The following is a 19,445-nucleotide window of genomic DNA, read 5'->3' as shown; positions in this document are numbered from 1 at the left end:
TGATACACACGTGAGAAGCCTTCTGAACAAGGGCTCTAATCCTAATGATACCTGGTAGAGACATGCATGCAATGGTCGACCGATCTGCAGAAGCAACAGTAATCACATTCCTGTTACAGCTGAATCTTGAAAAGCATGAACAGCCTGCTTATAAACCAAAACCTTGTTCGTTAACTAAGACAAAAGGCCAATGACGGATATGCTATAGCCTATCACTGCTTCCACCCATGCACCCCCTAGCTACCAAGGCTATCTCCATTTTCACCTGCTGTACGCCCGAGGGCCTGTCGTGGGCCATACAAACAGCATCTAGAGCGGCCAGATCCATTCCCTCAAACCCTTGGGGTCTATTCCCACCTCGAATGCATCGTTCTTGGTCTTGATTTGTTCGTTCAATAGCTTTTCGCGTGCACTGGCGCCCTTGTTTCCGAGCCCTGGAATTCGGTCTAAAGCATCCATGGCCAAGCTGAATCTATCTGTTTGATTTCTGATGGCCAGTTCGATGGGAGTGTCGATGTTTCCCTTTTCTTTGTAGCCGCGAACATGGATGTTGTGTTGGCCCTTTCTCTTGTAGGTGAGACGGTGAACCAGCCATGGGTATGAATGGAAGTTGAAGATGACGGGCTTGTCATCTGTGAAGATAGCGCTGAATTCGCGGTCAGTCGTGCCATGAGGATGCTCTCCATGAGGGATCAGTTTGAATAGGTCGACAACGTTGACAAAGCGGACTTTGATGTCTGGTACGTATTGGCGAAGAAGGGCGGTTGCGGCGAGGGCTTCCATGGTTGATACATCACCGCACGAAGCCATGACAACATCAGGTTCGAAGCCTTGGTCATTAGATGCCCAGTCCCAGATACCCAGGCCCTTGGTGCAGTGCTCAATGGCAGCTTCTTTGTCCAAATATTGCAGATGGTTCTGTTTATCTGCAACAATGACATTGACATAGTTGCTACTGCGCAAGCAATGATCGGTGACGGAGAGAAGGGTGTTGGCATCGGGTGGAAGATAGATACGGACAACATCGGGTGACTTGTTGGCGATAACGTCGAGGAATCCAGGATCCTGATGAGTGAATCCGTTGTGATCTTGTCTCCAGACCAGCGCTGTGAGGAGGATATTGAGTGATGCGATCTTGGCCCGCCATTCCACCTCCAAGGCCTTCTCGATCCATTTGCAGTGTTGGTTGACCATGGAATCGATGACGTGAATGAAGGGCTCGTAACTGTTGAGCAGACCGTGTCTTCCGGACAAGATGTAGCCTTCCAGCCAGCCTTCGACGGTATGTTCACTCAACATCTCCATCACACGGCCTTCAAAGGCAAGGTTACCACCGTCGGCATCCTCTTCGAAATGCTCGCCCAGCCACACTTTTTTGCCGGCCTTGTAGACCTCGCCCAGCTTGTTAGATTCAGTTTCGTCAGGGCCGAATAGGCGGAAGTTGGTGGGGTTTTTCTCAATGACATCACGCAGATAGATAGCCATGTTAGACATGCTAGGTCCTTCGGTGACACCTCCTTTCTTGACATCCATGGCATAATCACGGAAGTCGGGGAGCTGCAGCGGCTTCTTGATCAGGCCGCCATTGGCGACAGGTGCTGCACTGAGTCTCTTGTTGCCCGAGGGGACAAGTGCTTTCAATTCTGGAATCAATTTGCCATCTTCTCCAAAGTACTTTTCGGGGGTATAGCTCTTCATCCAGTCTTCCAGCACTTTGAGATGATCGGGGTTTGTTGCCACATCGGCGATTGGGACTTGATGCGACCTCCAGAAGCCCTCTAAGTAGTGGCCATCAACCGTACGTGGACCAGTCCAACCTTTAGGACTTCGGAGGACGATCATAGGCCACAGCGGCCGGAATGCCTTGCCGGAGTCGCGGGCCTTTTTCTGATAGCCGCGAATGTCCAACACGGCCTTCTCCAAAGTGGCCGCGAACGCCTGATGCATGGTCTCGGGATCACTTCCTTCGACAAAATAAGGGGTCCAGCCGTAGCCGATGAACAGTGATCTCAGCTCGTCATGGCTGATACGAGCAAGAATGGTAGGGTTGTTGATCTTATAGCCGTTAAGATGGAGGACTGGGAGAACAGCTCCATCCGTGATTGGGTTGAGGAACTTTGTGCCGTGCCAGGAGGTTGCGAGTGGGCCAGTTTCGGCTTCACCATCTCCAACAATGGTCAGGGCAATGAGATTTGGGTTGTCAAAGACGGTTCCAAAGGCGTGAGAAATCGAGTATCCGAGCTCGCCGCCTTCGTGAAGACTGCCCGGGGTTTCGGGGGTAGCGTGGCTGCCGATGCCTCCTGGGAAGGAGAATTGCTTGAAAAACTTGCGGAGACCTTCTTCGTCCTCTGACTTGTCAGGGTAGACTTCGCTGTAGACACCTTCGAGATAAGATTGGGAAATGACTGCAGGGGCACCGTGGCCCGGTCCAGAAATGAAGAGGCCGTCGATATCGTACTTTTTGATCAGACGATTGAAGTGAATATAGGCAAAGATTTGACCGGCGTCTGAGCCCCAATGACCGAGCAATCTCGCCTTGAGATGTTCGACTTTGAGAGGTTCCTTGAGGAGAGGGTTTTCTCGTAGATACAACATCCCAAGACAGAGATACAAGCTAGCTCGCATGTAGTCATCGGTCAATCTGAGTTCTTCTGCACTAAGCGGTTGACCCTCAACCGTTGAGCGAGCTTTGCCAAAAGGCGAGATGCTCTTTGGCTCGACATCTGTAGATGGTGCCATGTTGGAGCCTAGGTACTGTGGTAGGGGTTTATGGGCAAGTTTGAAATAAGTTCAAGGCGTGGAAAAGAGAGACAGGGAAGGTAGAGAGGATGAGAGGACAACTATATACGAATTGACAAGTGGATTTTCTCGACATGGTAGTCTGTCAATTGATTATGTACGCAGCATTTGGGCATGATGCCCGGGCTGGAAGGAGGCCGGACGGGCAAGGATCTACGAGGCATTGCAAGGGCCTGAGGTGACCATGACGCACGTGCTTTGGATGAGGACAAAAAGCTGGAGTTCACGATGAAGCAGCAGCCTCCAATGAGGGACATGAGTGGCTGTGAGAGCAATATGATACGGCCAAAGAACAACAAGTCTGATAACTACGTGGGGATTGTGTCGGCAGGGCCATGGGTGATTGGCGCATTCAAAGGGTACAAGCACCCAGTCCGGTCCAGACTGGGTTGAGTGTGAACATCAGGAGACCTGAGAGCATGTGGATTTTGTGACAGCTCTAGTGTTGGTTGTGGGAGAGGGAGCCAGGGCCGACTCAACTGGAGCGTGCGAGGGTGGTCTGAGACAGTCTGAAAGGGGATTAGCGCCATCTGCAGCTGCCGAATCAGCTGATGATCATCGCAAAATCTCGAGTTAAATTCAACCGTGAGCCAATTTATTGCTCGAGCCTCACAACCACAGTGCTTGTCTCTCCAATCTTTGCAATCTTTCCAATCTTTCCAATCTTTCCAATCTTTGCAACCTTGTAGCCGAATACAACATCTGGAGATTCATGCACAGGCACGACACGTCGCGATACCGGTATTCGGCGTCACCCATAATGGGCATCCACCGCATCCCACATGCATTGTCGGGGTTTTGAGTGGAGATGTAGGTTTGTCAACCTTGATTACGTGGGTGACACGGGAGCGTTCTCAGTCATTCGTATTTCGGCAACTCTATTGAAAAGCACGTTCAAGACGTTATGTGCACCAGTCGTGTCCAAGCAGCGCACCCAATGACATGAAGGCTGGCACCACCAAGACTGCAGTCATATCTCATCTCTAAAAATACACGTTCTTCCTGAGACCCAAAGACTCGACATGTATCTAGATATCCAAGATCCCCCACGTAATCATTGATACTAGATTCATGTGATGAGAGCTTGTCAATCCATAGATGTTTGTCAGCAAACCCATCATGAAAGCATTCGATATGCATCTGTGAGAAGACGAGTACTCCCCTGTTGAAAACTTACCTTAAAACAAGGCATGCATGAAGCGCAGGGAGCAGTGTATAATGGTGAGAATCAATGATACAGCCGCTGTAATGATCGGCGTAGGGCTGTACATGTGTCAATACAAGATGCATTCGTGTGAGCGCATCTCACTATTGGGTGATCAAGACCCAATGTAGCGTCTTCTTCGTTATCCGAGGTCGAATTTGAGGCTCCCATTGAGTTAGGGGGTGGTAGCCTTGCATAGAGTAGCGTTTGCCGTTAACTCATTCGACGTTCTCATTGGCCAACCCCCTTTCATCGAGTCTTTCCGTCGACATGGGCCCTCAGGCACATGGCGTGTCATGCGAGATGGCGGGTTGGAGCGAGAGATCGCACACAGATGCATGATCTGAACGGCAATCGTGATCCACACACAAATAATTTGGGCTAGGCGACATCTCGGCCCGGTCAGAAGTCACTAACTCTTTGGCTCACGTTGTTTGATCCTGGTGAGGTTAGAGCAAAGAGGTGAGACGCCATTCACCCTCACACACCATACTTCCAGTCCTAGGGTCTCAAGTGGGAGTATTCTGATGCATCAGCTCTTTGCTTTTGGCTGTCGACCATCAATCCCAAAGATTGCAGGCCACCAGATTGTTCTGAGGCCCAAATTTGGGGACGTGGTCAGGGCGCGATTTCTGCCGTTGGCCTGAGGAAGTCACGTCACCGAAGTCGTGGTTAAGATAAGACCTGCCTGGCTGTCTTTGCGTCAAAGGCTATTTCAATCGACAAACCTGGTAACTTCATGCCTGAATTTGTTTCACCTTGCTGCTCTTCGCATTGGTGTTTCAAACACTCAACAGAGCTATTTCGGCCTTGATATAGCATGTGCCAGACATCGTTGAGTTCGAAGGGTCCAACATGAGACCATCCTAAATGTTAAAGGTGAAAGGGCATCCACGTTTTGCGACAATGTCATTGCCCTGACATTATTTAGTATTGAGTTGACGATGCACTGAATATATCGAACTGGGTGAGCTGTAGGTGATAAGACGGATAGAGAGGCATGACGGAGGAAATGCCAAGACTTTGGTGCCCCTGCGTACATATGAGTACTACGGCAGAGCATATATAGCATCTCCCGGTACCCTATTGTAGAGCAGAGCTTAGAGACACGAAGCGTCGCGCATGCTCGCTTTACCTGCCATACGATGCAACAGCTAATCTTACCTTCCTCTTCAGGTAATATTGAAGGTTGACCAATCAACTTGAGGAAGAGTGACACTTTCCGGGCATTTACGCAGATAGAGACAACGACAGCGGAGATCCCTGACAAGCTACAAAACAACTGGTCGATATCAAGAATATGTCAGGGCATACCATTCCCCAATTGACATGGACCAGTCGGTTGGCTCCAAGATGCTTATCACACTCGCTTGGGCAGACTTGACTACTGTACATGCTTGTCCCACGTAGAGGATCGACATCGGTCGTTAGGCTGATTTACGACGTTTATCAACAGCCTCCAAACATCTCTTGCCATATGTTGATGACTTCTCACTCACCAAACACTCTCTCTTCCTGAAGATCACGTTTGTGCCTGCGACCCTGGGTGATCACATCACTGACTGCCTCGCCCTTCCTCCCGTCCAACAAGATGAGCACCATTACCACCGCCACTGAAGTCATCCCTTCCCAACCATTATCTCCATCACAATACTATGGCAAACTACGATTCATCCCGGAGGGCAAAACCCCCCAACCAAGTCCCCATAATTTCCATTTACCCGAGATCTCCGAGTTTGGTGATGTACGCATGCAACCATTGATTGACATGCGTCCCGTTCCAACCATCGATGAATTGAATCGTGATCATGCTCCTGAAGGAACGGCAAAGCTTTCAACCCACGGGTTCACGGCAGTCAAACACCCCACGACATTGAACTCGGCACCTTACTCTCGAGCTAGTTGGGATGATCCAGCAATTCTGAAATCGATATATGTTCCCGAGACGGAAGATATGGTCAAGAAGATCACCGGTGCTAAAACGGTGATTACAGAATCACTATTGATCCGCAGCGCCGTCTGGTCTGAAAAGGATGCTTTGGCCACACATGGCGGTCATGGTCAAGATGGTCAAGCGGACGCTGAAATCATCTCGCAGCAACGAGAACCATCACCAGAAGAGACAGACTTGGAACTGGGTTTTCCTCAATTCATCGGCTTCTCCGCTGCCAGTGGAGGTGTGAGTCCAGCGCCCAAGGTTCACCTCGACTATGCTCCCAATGGTGCAAGAACTCATATCCGCAAATTTCATCCTCGCATGGCGGAATTCGCTAAAGATGTCATCAAGGCGGAAGACCAACTCCTTTCCCAGGGCAAGTCCCTCAGAGAAGAATATACTTCCTCTCAAACAGGGCCACGCTGGGCGTTATATTCCATTTGGCGGCCGTTGAAACCCGTCAAGCGAGATCCACTAGCATTAGGCGATGCTCGGACTTTTCGCGAGTCCGACTATGTTCCTGTAATGATCAAGAATCCTAACCTCGGGATTCCAGGTGATAAATCCACCCACGACAGTGAAAGTTACTTGGCACATTGGTCAGAGGGGCAGAAATGGTATTTTATTTCTCAACAGGAGCCAGAGGAGGTATTGGTGGTGGGACTTTTTGACTCGGATAGAGATAAAGAGACGGTGGCGGCTGGAGGGACATTGCATAGTAGCGTTGATCTTCCGGGAACTGAGAATGAGCCAGCTAGAGAGAGTCTGGAGCTGAGATGCCTGGCGATTTGGTGATTGTTAGTCTTGGTTTGACAGGGTCTTGTTACCACAGTCCTTGTTAGGGGAGGCCTTCATGGTCAAACCGCACATTCATGTATTCATCTAACATCTATCATTGCGATTGTGGAGTTAGTCAAAGAAAATTCTTGATATAGCTGATGGACCGTGTAAATGTTTCGTCGACAACAGCGTTTTCATGCTTCATGAATAGATAGGACCAGGGTAAATTCACGAGTCCTATTGCTGGATTTTGGCACCAATACTTTTGAAATAATCACATCTAGACGCCAGATCTTGATCGACAGTCTCCATGCCCGTCGATTCTCTCGACTCGAACAGAAACCTGTGTTTAGTCGACTCGGACGCTGCTTCAGGATTTTCATTTTGATCGACAAAAGGTTTCCACTCCGGAGAGTCCCCCAACCGGTGGACGTTTGGATTTAAAGTACGGATGAAACTGGTCCAATATGCCTGAATCCAAGGCACGACCCAAGCATTGGGGTGATTTGGCCAGAAGCTAGCCGGCGTGCCACCGCGGACATTTTCTGGACCCCAAATAGCAGAGATCTCCATGGTATGTGGCGCACCCAGGCCGGCGGCGACGAGACCTGGGTCCTGGACGTTGAATCTATAGTTCCACATGCCCACTCCGGCGGCATAACGAACAAACATGGATGAGATGAAGAGGTTGGGACACATATATCGAATGTCGCCGTAGGCGTTGCTGGCCTGTCGCCACCAGGGTCCTGAGTTGGGGAATTGAGGGCCTCGGTTGGGGTATAGTTCGGCGATGCGCTCTAGGTGTTCATGATGCAAGAATGGAAGCTGTGCTTGAAGAAATGTGCTCGACTCGTCCCAGTTCGAGGTCCCCCGCGGTACAAAGACTGTTCCGCCGTTGGTGTCGTCGCCGAAAATGACGGTCACCTTGATGAATCTGCCCTCTTCGAACGCCGAATATGTGTAGTTCTGAATTAGCTCGCCGTCCACGACGGGATTCCACATAAAAAGTGGCGGGCGGGCTAATCCGGGATACGGGATGTTGTGGTTCTGGGCCTGCATCTCAGCGGAAGTCTTGGATCTGAGACATGCCAAAGTGGTGGAAGAGGTGGATGTGGTGGAATGGCATCCCAGTCTTTCCACCATGTTATCGTATTGATATTGGCTCTGATCTACCGTGAGGACGGGCCCGAAACTGACGGATTCAGCCGCTGCACCATGGAACAGGCCTTTGTCTTGTCCGCCATCGGCGCTCAGATGAATGGCGATTGATGCTGCCCCAGCAGAGTCACCACCAAGTACCACATGGTTGGGATCTCCGCCGAACCGAGAGATATGCTTCTGGGCCCATTCTAATGCTTTGCGCTGATCTCGAAGGCCGTTGTTGAGGGTTGCAGATGGGGAATCGACGATTTCCTTGCTGGCGATGAAGCCGTATGGACCCACGCGATAATTGACCGTGACAACGACGATTTGATGATCGGCTGCGGTGATCAGACCGCTGCCGTTGTAGTTGGGATTTGACAGGCTGTTGAAACCACCTCCCTGAATGAAGAAATAGACTGGAAGTTTTGAGTCATTCGTCGCAGCCGACGGGGCATAGACATTCAGGAACAGGCAATCCTCTGAAGTTGAGGGATTGTTTGGGGCAGCTCCGGTTGCCAAACAGAGCGGTCCATGCTAGTAGTCATAGTGGTCAGCATCCAATTTCAGCATGTCGCATGGAGCAAAGGAACTGTCGACTTACCTGGTCTGCGGGTTGCACTTGGTCAACAGGGGGCGGATCTTGTGGAGCAGCAAACCTCAAAGGACCCAACGGTGCAGCCGCATATCGTATACCTAGCCATTGGGTGATGGCGTTGGACAAAGGTACGCCTCTGTATGTGGCGTAGCCGAGACCAACCTCAGGGTCGACAGCAGCAACCAGCGCCGTCAGTGAGGCAAAGAGGAATTGAAGTTTCATTTTTTGGTTTGACCTTTTTTCGGTCTTGGTCTTCAAGGGAAGGAGCGATCTGCTCCTTTGAGATGTCACCGAACGCAGAGAATCTGTTTCTCCATAACGGCGGCCGCAAATATCAGGATCTGGGGTTGAGGAGGAGGCTCTGTGCTACCTCTCGTTCAACTCTCAGTTGTTTAAATTGTCCAAGCCCTGGCGAATCCGAAGAGTGAAGTTGCCTAATCGATGATTCAAGAGAAGTAGTTCGCTCTACCCTATTTGTGGATTTGTGTGGATATAGAACTGACTCTATTCTTGAACATGATCTCGCATGGACACAAATTGAGGCTTTTTCACGAACAGACAGACGGCCAGCACCAAATGGGAGAGAATCACAGGGTTTTAGGTGGCGGGCCAGATCATTGTGGGGATGAAAGGGGGGTGGCCGAGAGCTTACATTGTCTGACCCTGCTTGTCTTTCTTTAGAGAAGCAGAGAGCTTTTATTAGAGCAACCTTGCTTATCAGACTTGAGCAGGCTTCTTGGTTTTGGTGGAGCTTAGTCGATGGGACATGTCACTTGACGACTTTGACAGGCCAACAAGATTGATATACTATCACCTCTGTCCAATAAGTCAGGTTTCAGTAGCCCACTCGAAAGTTATATGGCCTAATGATATTTTTGCCATCCCTCTAAAGTACAGTAGTTACCGCTCAGTGGCGTCCTGCGAGTTGCATGCTTGCAACGGTCTCACATCTCATTCTATGATTGAGCACCATGGAGACATAATGTGGCCGTAGACTTAATTATCTGACACAGGCTGATGGTCACGTTGGAACGGCATCCTGAATGGATTGCCGCACATTCTCCCAATTAACCCCGTCAATCTTCTCACCCTTTAATCGGCCAATTGCTTCCCCGTCCTCTGCGGATAGCTTACCAGTAGCTATCCGGCGTACCAACACGGTATCGCTCGCACCAGGAAGTTTGGAGGCGGGGCCAGACAGTAGACATTGCTCTAGCCATTCTTCTTCCTGCTTGGTCAAGGCCATTCCCACTAGTAATGTGGCCTGCTCTGCTCGACGATTGGGGGTCTTTTCCTGAAGAATCTTGACCACGAGTTTGTCCAACAGTCTCTTGTGATTTGTTTGGTCCTGCCTGCGGGCTAAATAGACAGCCTGGATGGGGTCTTTAGACGATAAAAGATCGGAGTATGCATCCAAGGCTTTGGGGTCTTCCAAGGGCGGAGAGACACAGATGTAGAATGCAGTGGCTAATGATGGGTCGGATTTGGGGTGTTTCAAAAGGGCGACGAGGATTTGGTCGGCAAACGGGAGGGTCAACGTAGGGTCGGTGAGGTGTTCGAGGGCTCGGGCAAATTGAGCATGATCTAATTCCCATAGTCCTAGAATGAGGAGTTCGTATTTCTGAGGGAGATGTGTTTTGCGGATAAATGTGTCTGCTGGACTCGTCTTGAGTGTCTGCCGACTGTCGAGGAGGATATAGTATAGAAGAGCAAGTTTCTGCTCATCAGGGGCTGGAGACTGGACAACTTTGGTCCATAGTGATCGAAGGTCTTGGTTGGATCTGGGAGGATAGGTCTTTTTTGAGGCTGTTGAGTGTCAGTTGCGGTTCTCTTGGGACAGATCCAAGATCTGACTCACGCTGGGTCAATCCTATCGATTTCCATATCCGATCAAAGAACAACTCGTCTCCAAACTCCTTGCGATGTCTCACAATGTTGTCAATGGCCTTCTGTTCGAGACTGAAGTCACTGGCATCCCTCCAAACGGTGTTGAACTCTTGCCAATTGAAAGCCATGGTGGTTAGGAGCGAAACATATGGGGCATCAGCCCATTCGGGGAAGGGTAATTGCTTTGTATGAATTAACACCCTTGCGTCGGTTAAGATCTTTGCTTCAGTGGATGATGGTGTGGTAGGGTATGCATGGTGCGCGTTTCTTCGCCAACAATGACGCGGGTTTGTACGTGTCTGGGCACATAGTCGACCGTAGTAGATGCAGCTACTAATACGGAGGAGTATGAGATCCTTCCCCGCAGCCTCGGTTATCAAGAATGACTCGTGACTTGTGATGACTTCATCTTCCCTTTTTGGCCAGTAAAGTATCAGAAAGTCTAACCTCGTCTCTTTGTCCGACACTTGATCAACTCTCTCAGCCTGACTTGATGTATTTACTGCCATGCCATGCCATGCCATGCCATGCCGCTAATGAGAGAAACTACGGCCTTCCACCGGATTTATCGAGTCATTCGATCTGCAACTCCACCGGGCACCTTACCCGTTGTCATTGACCAACACGAGCTGGTCTCCAGTGAATCCATAGAATAAAGGCCGTGACAACCCCGCCTTTTGGGGCAAAACTCCAAGCTCCACGTTCCAAGCTGAACGGTCTCGGACACTATAGCCAGTGGTCGCCAGTGGTGCCAGTGCTTTGTTAGCATTTCGTATCGCCTTGTAGTGCTAAGGTTGAAAGGTGGATTTATCATTCCCACTATCAATCCAGGCCTTAGCCGAGGGTTATGCTCGAGAAGGGGATGTCTCCGGGGTTTTGGTTGCTCTTCAGTTCTGACATGTTGATTACATATATTGACATTGTCTCCCCTTCCACAACCCCCTGTCCATAGCGCAAACCCGTGGGCCTCCTCAAACATTTCTAGAGTGTAGTTTCTTAATCAAGTCCTCGTCGTGTCCGTGTCGGTCTATATACATCCAATCATGGGTTCGGCAGCCTATCCAGTGCAACAAAAAGGTATTTACCATAACCTTCCCACCTTTGATCCCTCCATCACAGGGTTGACGGCCATCGTGACTGGCGCAAATGGCATCTCTGGCTTTCACACCATGCGGGTGCTCCTCGAGAGCCCCAAACGGTGGTCCAAGGTCTATGCATTGTCGCGACGTCCACCTCCCAAGTCGATGATGGCTCTCCTGACCGAGGATCAACGATCTCGAGTCCAACACGTGGCGGCCGACTTCCTCGAGGACCCTCAAAAGCTTGCCGATGCCATGTCTGGGGCTGGCATCAAAGCCGACTATATTTTCTTCTACTCGTATCTTCAACCGAAGCCCCCACCGGGAGCCGCCGTGTGGTCCAACGTCGACGAACTCGTCAAGGTCAACAGTGCCTTGTTGGATAACTTCTTAAAGGCCCTAACCATTTCCAATATCATCCCCAAGCGCTTCCTGCTACAAACCGGGGCCAAAAACTATGGCATTCACATTGGCAGAGCCCGCGCTCCCGCGATTGAGTCTGACCCGCAACCATCCCACCTCGAGCCGAACTTCTACTATTTCCAGGAGAAATTGCTCTTTGAATGGTGCAAGGCTCACAACACAAAGTGGAATGTCGTGATGCCGGCATGGATCCTGGGTGCCGTCAACAACGCTCAGATGAATGCCATCCTCCCTTATGCATACTATGCCGCTGTGCAAGCTCAAAAGGGTGAGCCGCTCCATTTCGCCGGCGATTTCAACACTTGGACCTTTGAGCAGCACCATTCATCTGCCATGTTGACGGGCTATCTATCTGAGTGGATCGTGCTGGAGGACAAGTGCCAAAACGAGAGGTTCAACTCTCAAGACACCGGACCAGTGACCTGGGACCGCTTCTTCCATGAATTGGTCCGGTGGTTCGGCGTTGAAAAGGGCATTGTTCTTCCCGAAGAGGATCTCAGCAAATTCCAAATCATCAAGGGCAAGGCCGGCAAGGATACTCCCATGGGGTAAGTTGTTTTGTTGTTTGACATTTGCCCTTGAAGAGCCAGACCATGACTGACCTTTGACGTTGGAAATCGATAGATATGGACCCCCCACAGAACTCCGTGTGCGATTTAGCTTGGTGGAGTGGGCTTCACAGCCGGAGAATAAGAAGGCATGGGAAGAAATTATGGCTTCCTCGGGAGGCCAATTGGTAGACAATCCATTTGAAGATACCGTCGCCAATTTCTCCTTTGGGGATGCTGCTTTGATGCAGCTACTCAGCCTCAATATGAACAAAGCCAGACGTCTAGGATGGACGGGCTTCGTGGACAGCATTGAAGTGAGTTCTTTTTGACGCTAGATCCCACAGGATTCGCGTTGTGTTGTGACACACCAGCTAATCATCCTCCTTAGTGCCTGTTCCACATGTATTCCGAGATGGGTGACTTGGGAATGCTCCCAAGGTTGAAAGTTGACAAGGCCAATCCTTTGGTATAGAGGGATCACAGCTTGAAGGATGATGGGCCAGGCCCCTGATACTTAAGCCACAATATTACAGTAGCACGTTGAACCAACCTCGAGGTAATTGCACAGAAGTCATGACCTGCAAAGGGCACAATGAGTGATCAACACCAAAGCAATCTTGCTGAAATTTATCTTCTATAACCTAGAAGCAGACTTGGGCCGTAGCTCTTACATTAGGTAAACGTACACTTGTACTGTCACACCTGTGGGAAAGTACGAGACCCATTGAAACGCCACGTCCATGCATGGTAGCAAGGCTGGACCACCTGCAAAAATCAATGCCAGAGACCCCGAGGAATTGGTGTATACAGAAGTCTGGTCCGTCTCATCTTCCGATGTAGCCCTCGGCCGACTCAAAGTATATAGTCCCAGGACAATGCAAAATAGCATGCAATAAATCTTCATGTTCTCGTCAAATGTCGCAACACCTTGAGAGTTGATTGCCGGATGACTGCACCTTCTTAATTGGGACGGTAAGGGTTGTGTCCATTCTCCTGGTTGTAGTCTCTCCACCATTCTCGATCCCAATATCCACTTTCTTGCTTCTCACTCATCTCCGTCCGTCCTCGGCGCTCTCGTGCGGTGTTGGTCTCTCCACCATCTGGTGTTTCTCCCGAGTGTGGTCAATCGTACCCGGCACCTCGTTGCCAAGGGCTGGAATTGTTTTGTGACCGATATCCTCCTTGCTGGGGATGTCCCGAGTGTGCAGATCGAGGTGGACCATAGTTGTCTCCGAGGCTGCTGGTGCTTCGATCGTACTGTTGTTGGGGGGCGTACGTATATGAAGGGTTGTTGTAGCCTTGCTGAGGGCCACGTCTGCCAGTATCCTCACTAGGGTACATCTGAGACATGGGCTGCTGAGAAACAGCTGGTTGTTGCTTCAATGATCCGCTGGAGAAGGAGTCAGTCTCATCATAAATCTTCTTGTCGTTGGTGTATGTCTCTTGTCCATCGCCTCTGGCGGTTGCGCCAAGAGCATCGAGTTCGGTGGTGAGAGCGGTTTGAGACTTGATGAAACTGCCTCGATCGTCACGCATGGGTTGATATCGAACCTCTGGGTTCTTGGAGACGATGGCGTAAATGGACGCGATCAGGACCAGAATCAGCAGGACGATAGCAAAGATGACATTGACCAGGGCGAAAATAACACCCATGATACTTGGCACCATGCGAGGAGTACCAAAGACATCAGAGAAGAACAGCAGCAGGATGGTGTTGAAGAAGTTGACGGCGGCGATAGAGATGTTGAAGATGTTCGTCTTCTTGTCCATATAAGGCTTGAGAATGCTGACGGCGATCAGTGCGACGGCTTCGACGACAAGAAGGCCAATAGCCTGGGCAATGGGTGAGGCCTGAGCAAAGGCGATGAAGATGGCCTTGACCAGGATGTAGCCGAGAAGAGGGATGACGAAGTAGTATGAGGTGGCACGATATTGAACGTAGAGGAAACCCCACTTGTTGAGACATTCAGGATCTGAGTACAGAATGTAGGCAGGGTTCTTGTGCATCTCCACGGATTTCTTTGCGAGGGAGACGACTTTCCACGAGGCCCACCCCAGGGCGCCGGCCATTGACAAGAAGACGACCAGGGCCAGAACGACCTCAGCGGCGGAATCGCGCTCAACAAGCTGCCACAAGCAAAGAATCGACATTTGGACAAAGCCGAGAAGGACCTAGGAGCGTGTTAGTGAGGTTATTACAGAGGTTGAAGAATACTTGTTACTAACCAATCGGAACAAGATGCCCTTGATGACGATTTTCCATCCATTTCGGAACTCAGAGAACCTGTCCTGCTTCATCCAGCCGGCTCTGGCGCAGCCATCGAGGATGACTTTTGTGAGAGCGACCAGAATAGCAGCCAAGAAAAGAATGAAGATGAAGAAAATGAGACCGGTCATGAAAATGTTGGTTTGCTCAATGCCGGCTCTGAACCCGACTCTATCAATTCCGCGGACGACTTTGACGTTATCAGCAGCAGTCTCTGCGCGTTTGACGTAGTTGCGTAGTCCTTGTGTGGCATAGTCCACCATGCTATCGAGAGACCGCGTGAGGGCACGCTTCTGGACTTGCACAGAGTAATGGCTCAAAGTAGACAGATATGTGGTGGGAGTGCCACCGGTGGCACGTTGATACCAGGTTGCAATCGACTGAAGAAAGCCGACTCTAATGATTCCCATGCTCCACTGGAAGTTTTGAGTCCAGGACTGGACAATTGGAGGCATTGCAACTGAGGTCATGCCGATGACAGCCTGAGCCTGGAAGAAGCCAAATAGAGAGACGGCGTTGGCAGCAACGTGAGCGGCAGTGTTGGGGTGGCCTAGACCAGAAGTGATGCCAGCTGCAACCAGGCCTAAACCTGCGATGATGGCAGTGGCCCACCCCACAGCTGCATGATACACGCTCTTTGTGTTGGATAAAGAAGCCTCCAAGCAAGCAAGGACCTCGTTGGTGTCGGAGGAGATGATCGTAGCACGAACAAGGCCATCAAGGTCTGGTACGAGATACGCAGCTCCTGGGACCTGATCTCCAAGATCACCGACGTCGAAGTTTGTGAGAATCGTAAGATCACCAGATCTCATTGGACAGAAACCGGGCAAATCCATGTCACAGGGGTTCACGGTGAGATTGACGATGGTGAAACCATAGGCAAATGCTTCGACGTGAGCAACGACATTGCCGACGATGGTAGACACACCCTTGATGTTGAGGCCAATGCTGCCGTTTCCAGGAGTGTAGGCAACTTGGAACAGAGACGCTGTGAATTTGGAACCCTTTTGGCATGAATTTAGGGAGTTGGACACAATTACATCTTCGGCAGCGCTCAATAAAGGGAGAGAGAGGACGGCGAGAAGGGAGACGAAGGATGAGAAGGATGAGGGCACCTTCATTTTGGTGGTGGTTGCTCGAGATAATGGGTAGAAGGCGGATAGGGTTGTCCCGTCAAGGGATGGTGTTATCGAAGTCGAGAGCCAACCAGAGTGATGGTGGTCGAGTGAGGGTAGGAGAAAGTTATGAGGGTATATTCAGATCTGATCGGCCGAGATTTTATGTGGCTCAAAGTGTTGTAGGCATCGACTTTGGACGTGATGGTGGTGAGTTATGAGCAGGCGAACAAAAGGGAAAAGGCGAGGGATTTCGAAGCGATGGTGATGCTCGACGAACGAGACGACGTCAAAGAACAAAGAGAGGGCGATATGGCCGCCGTCAGTGGATGTGCAGGAGAATAACGAATGTTGAAAGCGAGTGAAAGGTCGAAGTCGGCACGATCCCAGTGCCTTGGTTAGGGTGAAGCTGGACAGGAAGTGGTGACGGACGGGGCTGGAACGAGAGATACAGGTTTTGACAGATTGTAAGAGAAAGGAACCACTTCTGCAGCTCCTGGGGGGGCAGGGGAGAGGCCTGGGCGACTGGGCGGATGAGACGAGCTTGGATCTCTGTGGGCACCAAGGAACCGCGTGTTGAGTCTCAATGAGCGAAGGATGTCTTAGGATCTGGGGCGGTTGTGGGTAGCAGACTAACAGAGAATGACACCAAACACAATGTGGTTGGTGGATGGTGTAGAGTTTGACAGGGATTGATCGAAAACAGCGAAGAAGGGCAGGGGAGTGTAAAAAGACAGTCAAAAGACAGAGAGAAAATCTGAACAACCAGGTAGAATATTGTGACATGCAAGCAGAAGCGAGTGACGCATTAATGGTGTCTGACAGATGGAGATGCAAAACAAACTAAGAGACACTAGGAGTCCGCGGAGCCAGTGGATGTCTTGGAAATTTTGGACTAATCTCAAAATTGCTTAGCCAGATCACAACAATCGGTCATTCCAACGGGCCTGCGCCGACCAAAGTGAGGGTAGCAGAGTGGCAGAGTCAAGGCCTGCCCACCTGCCCCAGGCGTTGTTCCATTTCTGGGCACCTGGGACGAACCGCTAGTTAAAGGTGGCACCGGTGGTGGGTAGCATTGGTGATATTGGTGGCCAGGTGGGCTCGACGAGCGAGACGCGTGGCAATCCAGCGAGGCGCAGTCATCAAGTCTGGAAATTACCTGTTACAACACCCTTCACCATTTTTCTTCAGGTCACAGATGGGAATTGTTTGATACTCCGGGGCTCATCCTATCCGGTCTCCTCTTTGATCCCATTTTGACATCCTTGGATTCTCTTGGGCTAGTTTCCCTGACCCGGATTTGTTATTGCCGTGATCTTGGAACCCGTGACTGTTGCATCCATCTGCCCCGGCTTTTGAGTTCAAATCTCTCTGTACTCGTCACACGGGCCACAACAAAGAGCTTGACCTGTAGAGAAGAAGAGACTGCGGAATTATTTTGTTGGCGCTACTGTCATTTTCTAACCTCGGACTCCTTGGGAAGTCATATACCTGTATTGTAAATAGACACACCTCTTACATTTTGCCATACCTGTGTCTTTCGTCATCCTCACATTTGGCCTCTGCTGTATGAGTAGATCTGCAGATCTAAGCGTACAGTAATATGCGACATCGGTGTCACTGGTGTCCAGTCCGGAAACTCCAGGTGGGGAGAGATGAGTCGCAAGCATCCACCGACTTCGGCTAACTCTTTAGCACCACCAACTCCAATCAACGTCATTTCGTGATTCCAAGACAGTGTCGTAATGACCCAGGGACTTTATTTTAGTCCGACGTTATTTGACTGAGAATTTTCGCATGAACAGGCTACCCAACCGCCGGGTATCAGCCAGCCATCTACTCCTTGTCAACATTAGTCTATCGCATAATTGTACAATACTTACCATAGCTTTAAGTACCCGAAAGGAAAGCTTTGAAAAACTGGCCCTGAAATCCGTGTTTCTACTGAGCGAGGATCAAGCCAAGAGCCAGGTGGAGGCGGACGAGATTCTCTATCCCTCTACTACGCACTTCCTTCGAATACACCGCTACTTCTAAATTCACCACGCATAACAACATGAAAAAACTTATCTGCGGCGGTCGTGAACTACTGAATCGATGTTGGGATCCGGTGTCGGAAGCCCTGACGCTCGCAGTTCTTGCATGCCAAAAGAATTAGTTCCACTACTACCGTGGGTAGAAGGACGTCCAAAGGGAAACTTGAATAATTGTTGTTTGTCGTCCTTCCTACTGTCTCGACAAGTCATGCGAGAGTTTGTCGTTTGAGAGCCAGAGTGTCTTTCTCCTCGGTCTGCATCGGGATTCTGTATGTTGAGCCATGCTGTGGAGTTGCAGCGTCATTCAAGTCCCCGTTGTTGGAGCAGCATTAGCAACTTGCCAGCTCAAATCATGATTTTGATACTGCGTCAATTGATATCCTCCTTTTCTAGCTCACTTGCCAGGTCCTGGGCCGAGGTGAATTGTTGGGTCCAGCATTACTCGATGATCGACCCTAGCCATAGACCGTCGGTTGACGGAAGTGTTTCTCGTCGCGGCCAAGTGGTAGGGTCTCCCACCTCCTCCCACTCTTGGTAGATGTCAAAACTGCAACGTTGGCCGGTGATGATCTCAAACATTACTGCCCCAAATTGTCCGATATCGCTGTAGATAGAGAAGCCGGCATCATCGCAGCCTTCCAAATCCCAATCTAGCGGCATCAGCGTCGACTCGGAAAAGTCAAGCAGTTTAATTCTCATTTCGTGGTCAACAACAACATTGTCGAGGCGAAAGTCGGCAACAATAACTCGCCGAGAATGAATGTAGGCCATCGTATGCGCTAACTGAGTCAACCAGGACAGTTGTGTGGCTTTATCTGGTCGATTGTCGGCTAAAAAATGGAGAAGGTCACCATCCATTAGTGGCATTTGGATGGATGGTTCGTCTGAGAAGGTGTTGTGACAACGAATGATGCCTGTATAAATTGCTTTTTCACGTTTGAATGTCCTGATGGCAGCAGCACACTCGGTATGCCCGCCTTCTAGGTCGGTGAGTATTCCATCCTCAAAAGGCACTCCATCGATCTCAACGATCTTGGAGATCCGAGGGATCTTGAACGCATATCCATCTCGAATGACGACAATGCCGACCCCGCCAACGCCAATCACACGCTCCTTCACAATTGTTCCGTCTAGATAAAGGTAATTTGCGACACAAGACGTCATGGGCGGTAGAATTCTGAACTTGAGAGTATGTTGAACGACAGTAGAGGTCTGCACGTGACTCGGAGGATCTAAGGCCTGACGATTGAATCACAAGAACATGGCCTCGAATGGGGTCGACAAGGTTTTGCTTGCGATCACAGTCAACGCCGAACCAAAAAGGAGTGAAGAGCGCCCGATGCAAAAACCACAGGCGTGTAACTTCGTACAGTACTCCATCCATACATATGAAGAAGCCACAGGGGTTTGCGCTCAGGGCCCCTTAGATCTTTCATTGCCTTGGGGCCGCGCCGGGTCGCTGCGACCCAGAAGCTTGGCGTTGATTAGGACGATATTCTATTCTTGTCGCTGATCGTTGCCCACAGCGAGTTGTTGAAGAACCTGACATGGTGTTTTGTTGCTTCCAACGCTATTCAAAAAGTCCGGCGAATATCTCAATCCTCAACACCGCTGAGCCTTCATTCGAAACT

General features: G+C 50.3%; 7 protein-coding genes across 7 annotated transcripts; 2 read left to right on the top strand and 5 right to left on the bottom strand.

Annotated features, from left to right (window-relative positions):
- Window positions 1–3: 3 nt before the first annotated feature.
- On the bottom strand, window positions 4–2,932 carry PV10_00223 (uncharacterized protein). Its single transcript, XM_016364267.1, has one exon. The coding sequence runs from the start codon at window positions 2,737–2,739 to the stop codon at window positions 310–312; it is 2,430 nt and encodes an 809-aa protein (XP_016227916.1). The 5' UTR covers window positions 2,740–2,932; the 3' UTR covers window positions 4–309.
- A 2,192-nt stretch (window positions 2,933–5,124) lies between these two features.
- Window positions 5,125–6,873, top strand: PV10_00222 (uncharacterized protein). Its single transcript, XM_016364266.1, has one exon. It carries the CDS (start codon window positions 5,595–5,597, stop codon window positions 6,732–6,734), a length of 1,140 nt encoding a protein of 379 aa, XP_016227915.1. The 5' UTR covers window positions 5,125–5,594; the 3' UTR covers window positions 6,735–6,873.
- PV10_00221 (uncharacterized protein) lies at window positions 5,237–9,107 on the bottom strand. Its single transcript, XM_016364265.1, has 2 exons — window positions 8,464–9,107; window positions 5,237–8,396 (listed from the first exon to the last, which is right to left on the bottom strand). Exons 1-2 carry the CDS (start codon window positions 8,677–8,679, stop codon window positions 6,957–6,959), a joined length of 1,656 nt encoding a protein of 551 aa, XP_016227914.1. The 5' UTR covers window positions 8,680–9,107; the 3' UTR covers window positions 5,237–6,956.
- Window positions 9,108–9,254: 147 nt separating this feature from the next.
- PV10_00220 (uncharacterized protein) lies at window positions 9,255–10,570 on the bottom strand. The gene is made up of 2 exons (XM_016364264.1): window positions 10,316–10,570; window positions 9,255–10,263 (listed from the first exon to the last, which is right to left on the bottom strand). The coding sequence occupies exons 1-2, from the start codon at window positions 10,470–10,472 to the stop codon at window positions 9,479–9,481; spliced, it is 942 nt and encodes a 313-aa protein (XP_016227913.1). The 5' UTR covers window positions 10,473–10,570; the 3' UTR covers window positions 9,255–9,478.
- Window positions 10,571–11,314: 744 nt separating this feature from the next.
- PV10_00218 (uncharacterized protein) lies at window positions 11,315–16,230 on the bottom strand. The gene is made up of 2 exons (XM_016364262.1): window positions 14,624–16,230; window positions 11,315–14,569 (listed from the first exon to the last, which is right to left on the bottom strand). The coding sequence occupies exons 1-2, from the start codon at window positions 15,782–15,784 to the stop codon at window positions 13,520–13,522; spliced, it is 2,211 nt and encodes a 736-aa protein (XP_016227911.1). The 5' UTR covers window positions 15,785–16,230; the 3' UTR covers window positions 11,315–13,519.
- Window positions 11,388–12,869, top strand: PV10_00219 (uncharacterized protein; the record flags this gene model as incomplete). Its single annotated transcript, XM_016364263.1, has 3 exons — window positions 11,388–12,394; window positions 12,471–12,711; window positions 12,786–12,869. 3 exons carry the CDS (start codon window positions 11,388–11,390, stop codon window positions 12,867–12,869), a joined length of 1,332 nt encoding a protein of 443 aa, XP_016227912.1.
- A 2,022-nt stretch (window positions 16,231–18,252) lies between the features above and the next one.
- On the bottom strand, window positions 18,253–18,978 carry PV10_00217 (uncharacterized protein; the record flags this gene model as incomplete). The annotated part of the gene is made up of 1 exon (XM_016364261.1): window positions 18,253–18,978. The coding sequence occupies one exon, from the start codon at window positions 18,976–18,978 to the stop codon at window positions 18,253–18,255; it is 726 nt and encodes a 241-aa protein (XP_016227910.1).
- Window positions 18,979–19,445: the final 467 nt, after the last annotated feature.

Source organism: Exophiala mesophila, assembly GCF_000836275.1.
Source record: "Exophiala mesophila strain CBS 40295 unplaced genomic scaffold supercont1.1, whole genome shotgun sequence".
Taxonomy (NCBI): domain Eukaryota; kingdom Fungi; phylum Ascomycota; class Eurotiomycetes; order Chaetothyriales; family Herpotrichiellaceae; genus Exophiala; species Exophiala mesophila.
This window is presented reverse-complemented; position numbering and strand designations above follow the sequence as displayed.

Excerpts from the sequence above, each read along its gene's own strand:
- PV10_00223 (XM_016364267.1), bottom strand. The coding sequence starts at position 2,739 with ATGGCACCATCTACAGATGTCGAGCCAAAGAGCATCTCGCCTTTTGGC.
- PV10_00222 (XM_016364266.1), top strand. The coding sequence starts at position 5,595 with ATGAGCACCATTACCACCGCCACTGAAGTCATCCCTTCCCAACCATTA.
- PV10_00221 (XM_016364265.1), bottom strand. The coding sequence starts at position 8,679 with ATGAAACTTCAATTCCTCTTTGCCTCACTGACGGCGCTGGTTGCTGCT. Across the intron at positions 8,397-8,463 it reads AAGTGCAACCCGCAGACCAG|CATGGACCGCTCTGTTTGGC; the intron begins GTAAGTCGACAG and ends TATGACTACTAG.
- PV10_00220 (XM_016364264.1), bottom strand. The coding sequence starts at position 10,472 with ATGGCTTTCAATTGGCAAGAGTTCAACACCGTTTGGAGGGATGCCAGT. Across the intron at positions 10,264-10,315 it reads ATCGATAGGATTGACCCAGC|CCTCAAAAAAGACCTATCCT; the intron begins GTGAGTCAGATC and ends GACACTCAACAG.
- PV10_00218 (XM_016364262.1), bottom strand. The coding sequence starts at position 15,784 with ATGAAGGTGCCCTCATCCTTCTCATCCTTCGTCTCCCTTCTCGCCGTC. Across the intron at positions 14,570-14,623 it reads AGGGCATCTTGTTCCGATTG|GTCCTTCTCGGCTTTGTCCA; the intron begins GTTAGTAACAAG and ends ACACGCTCCTAG.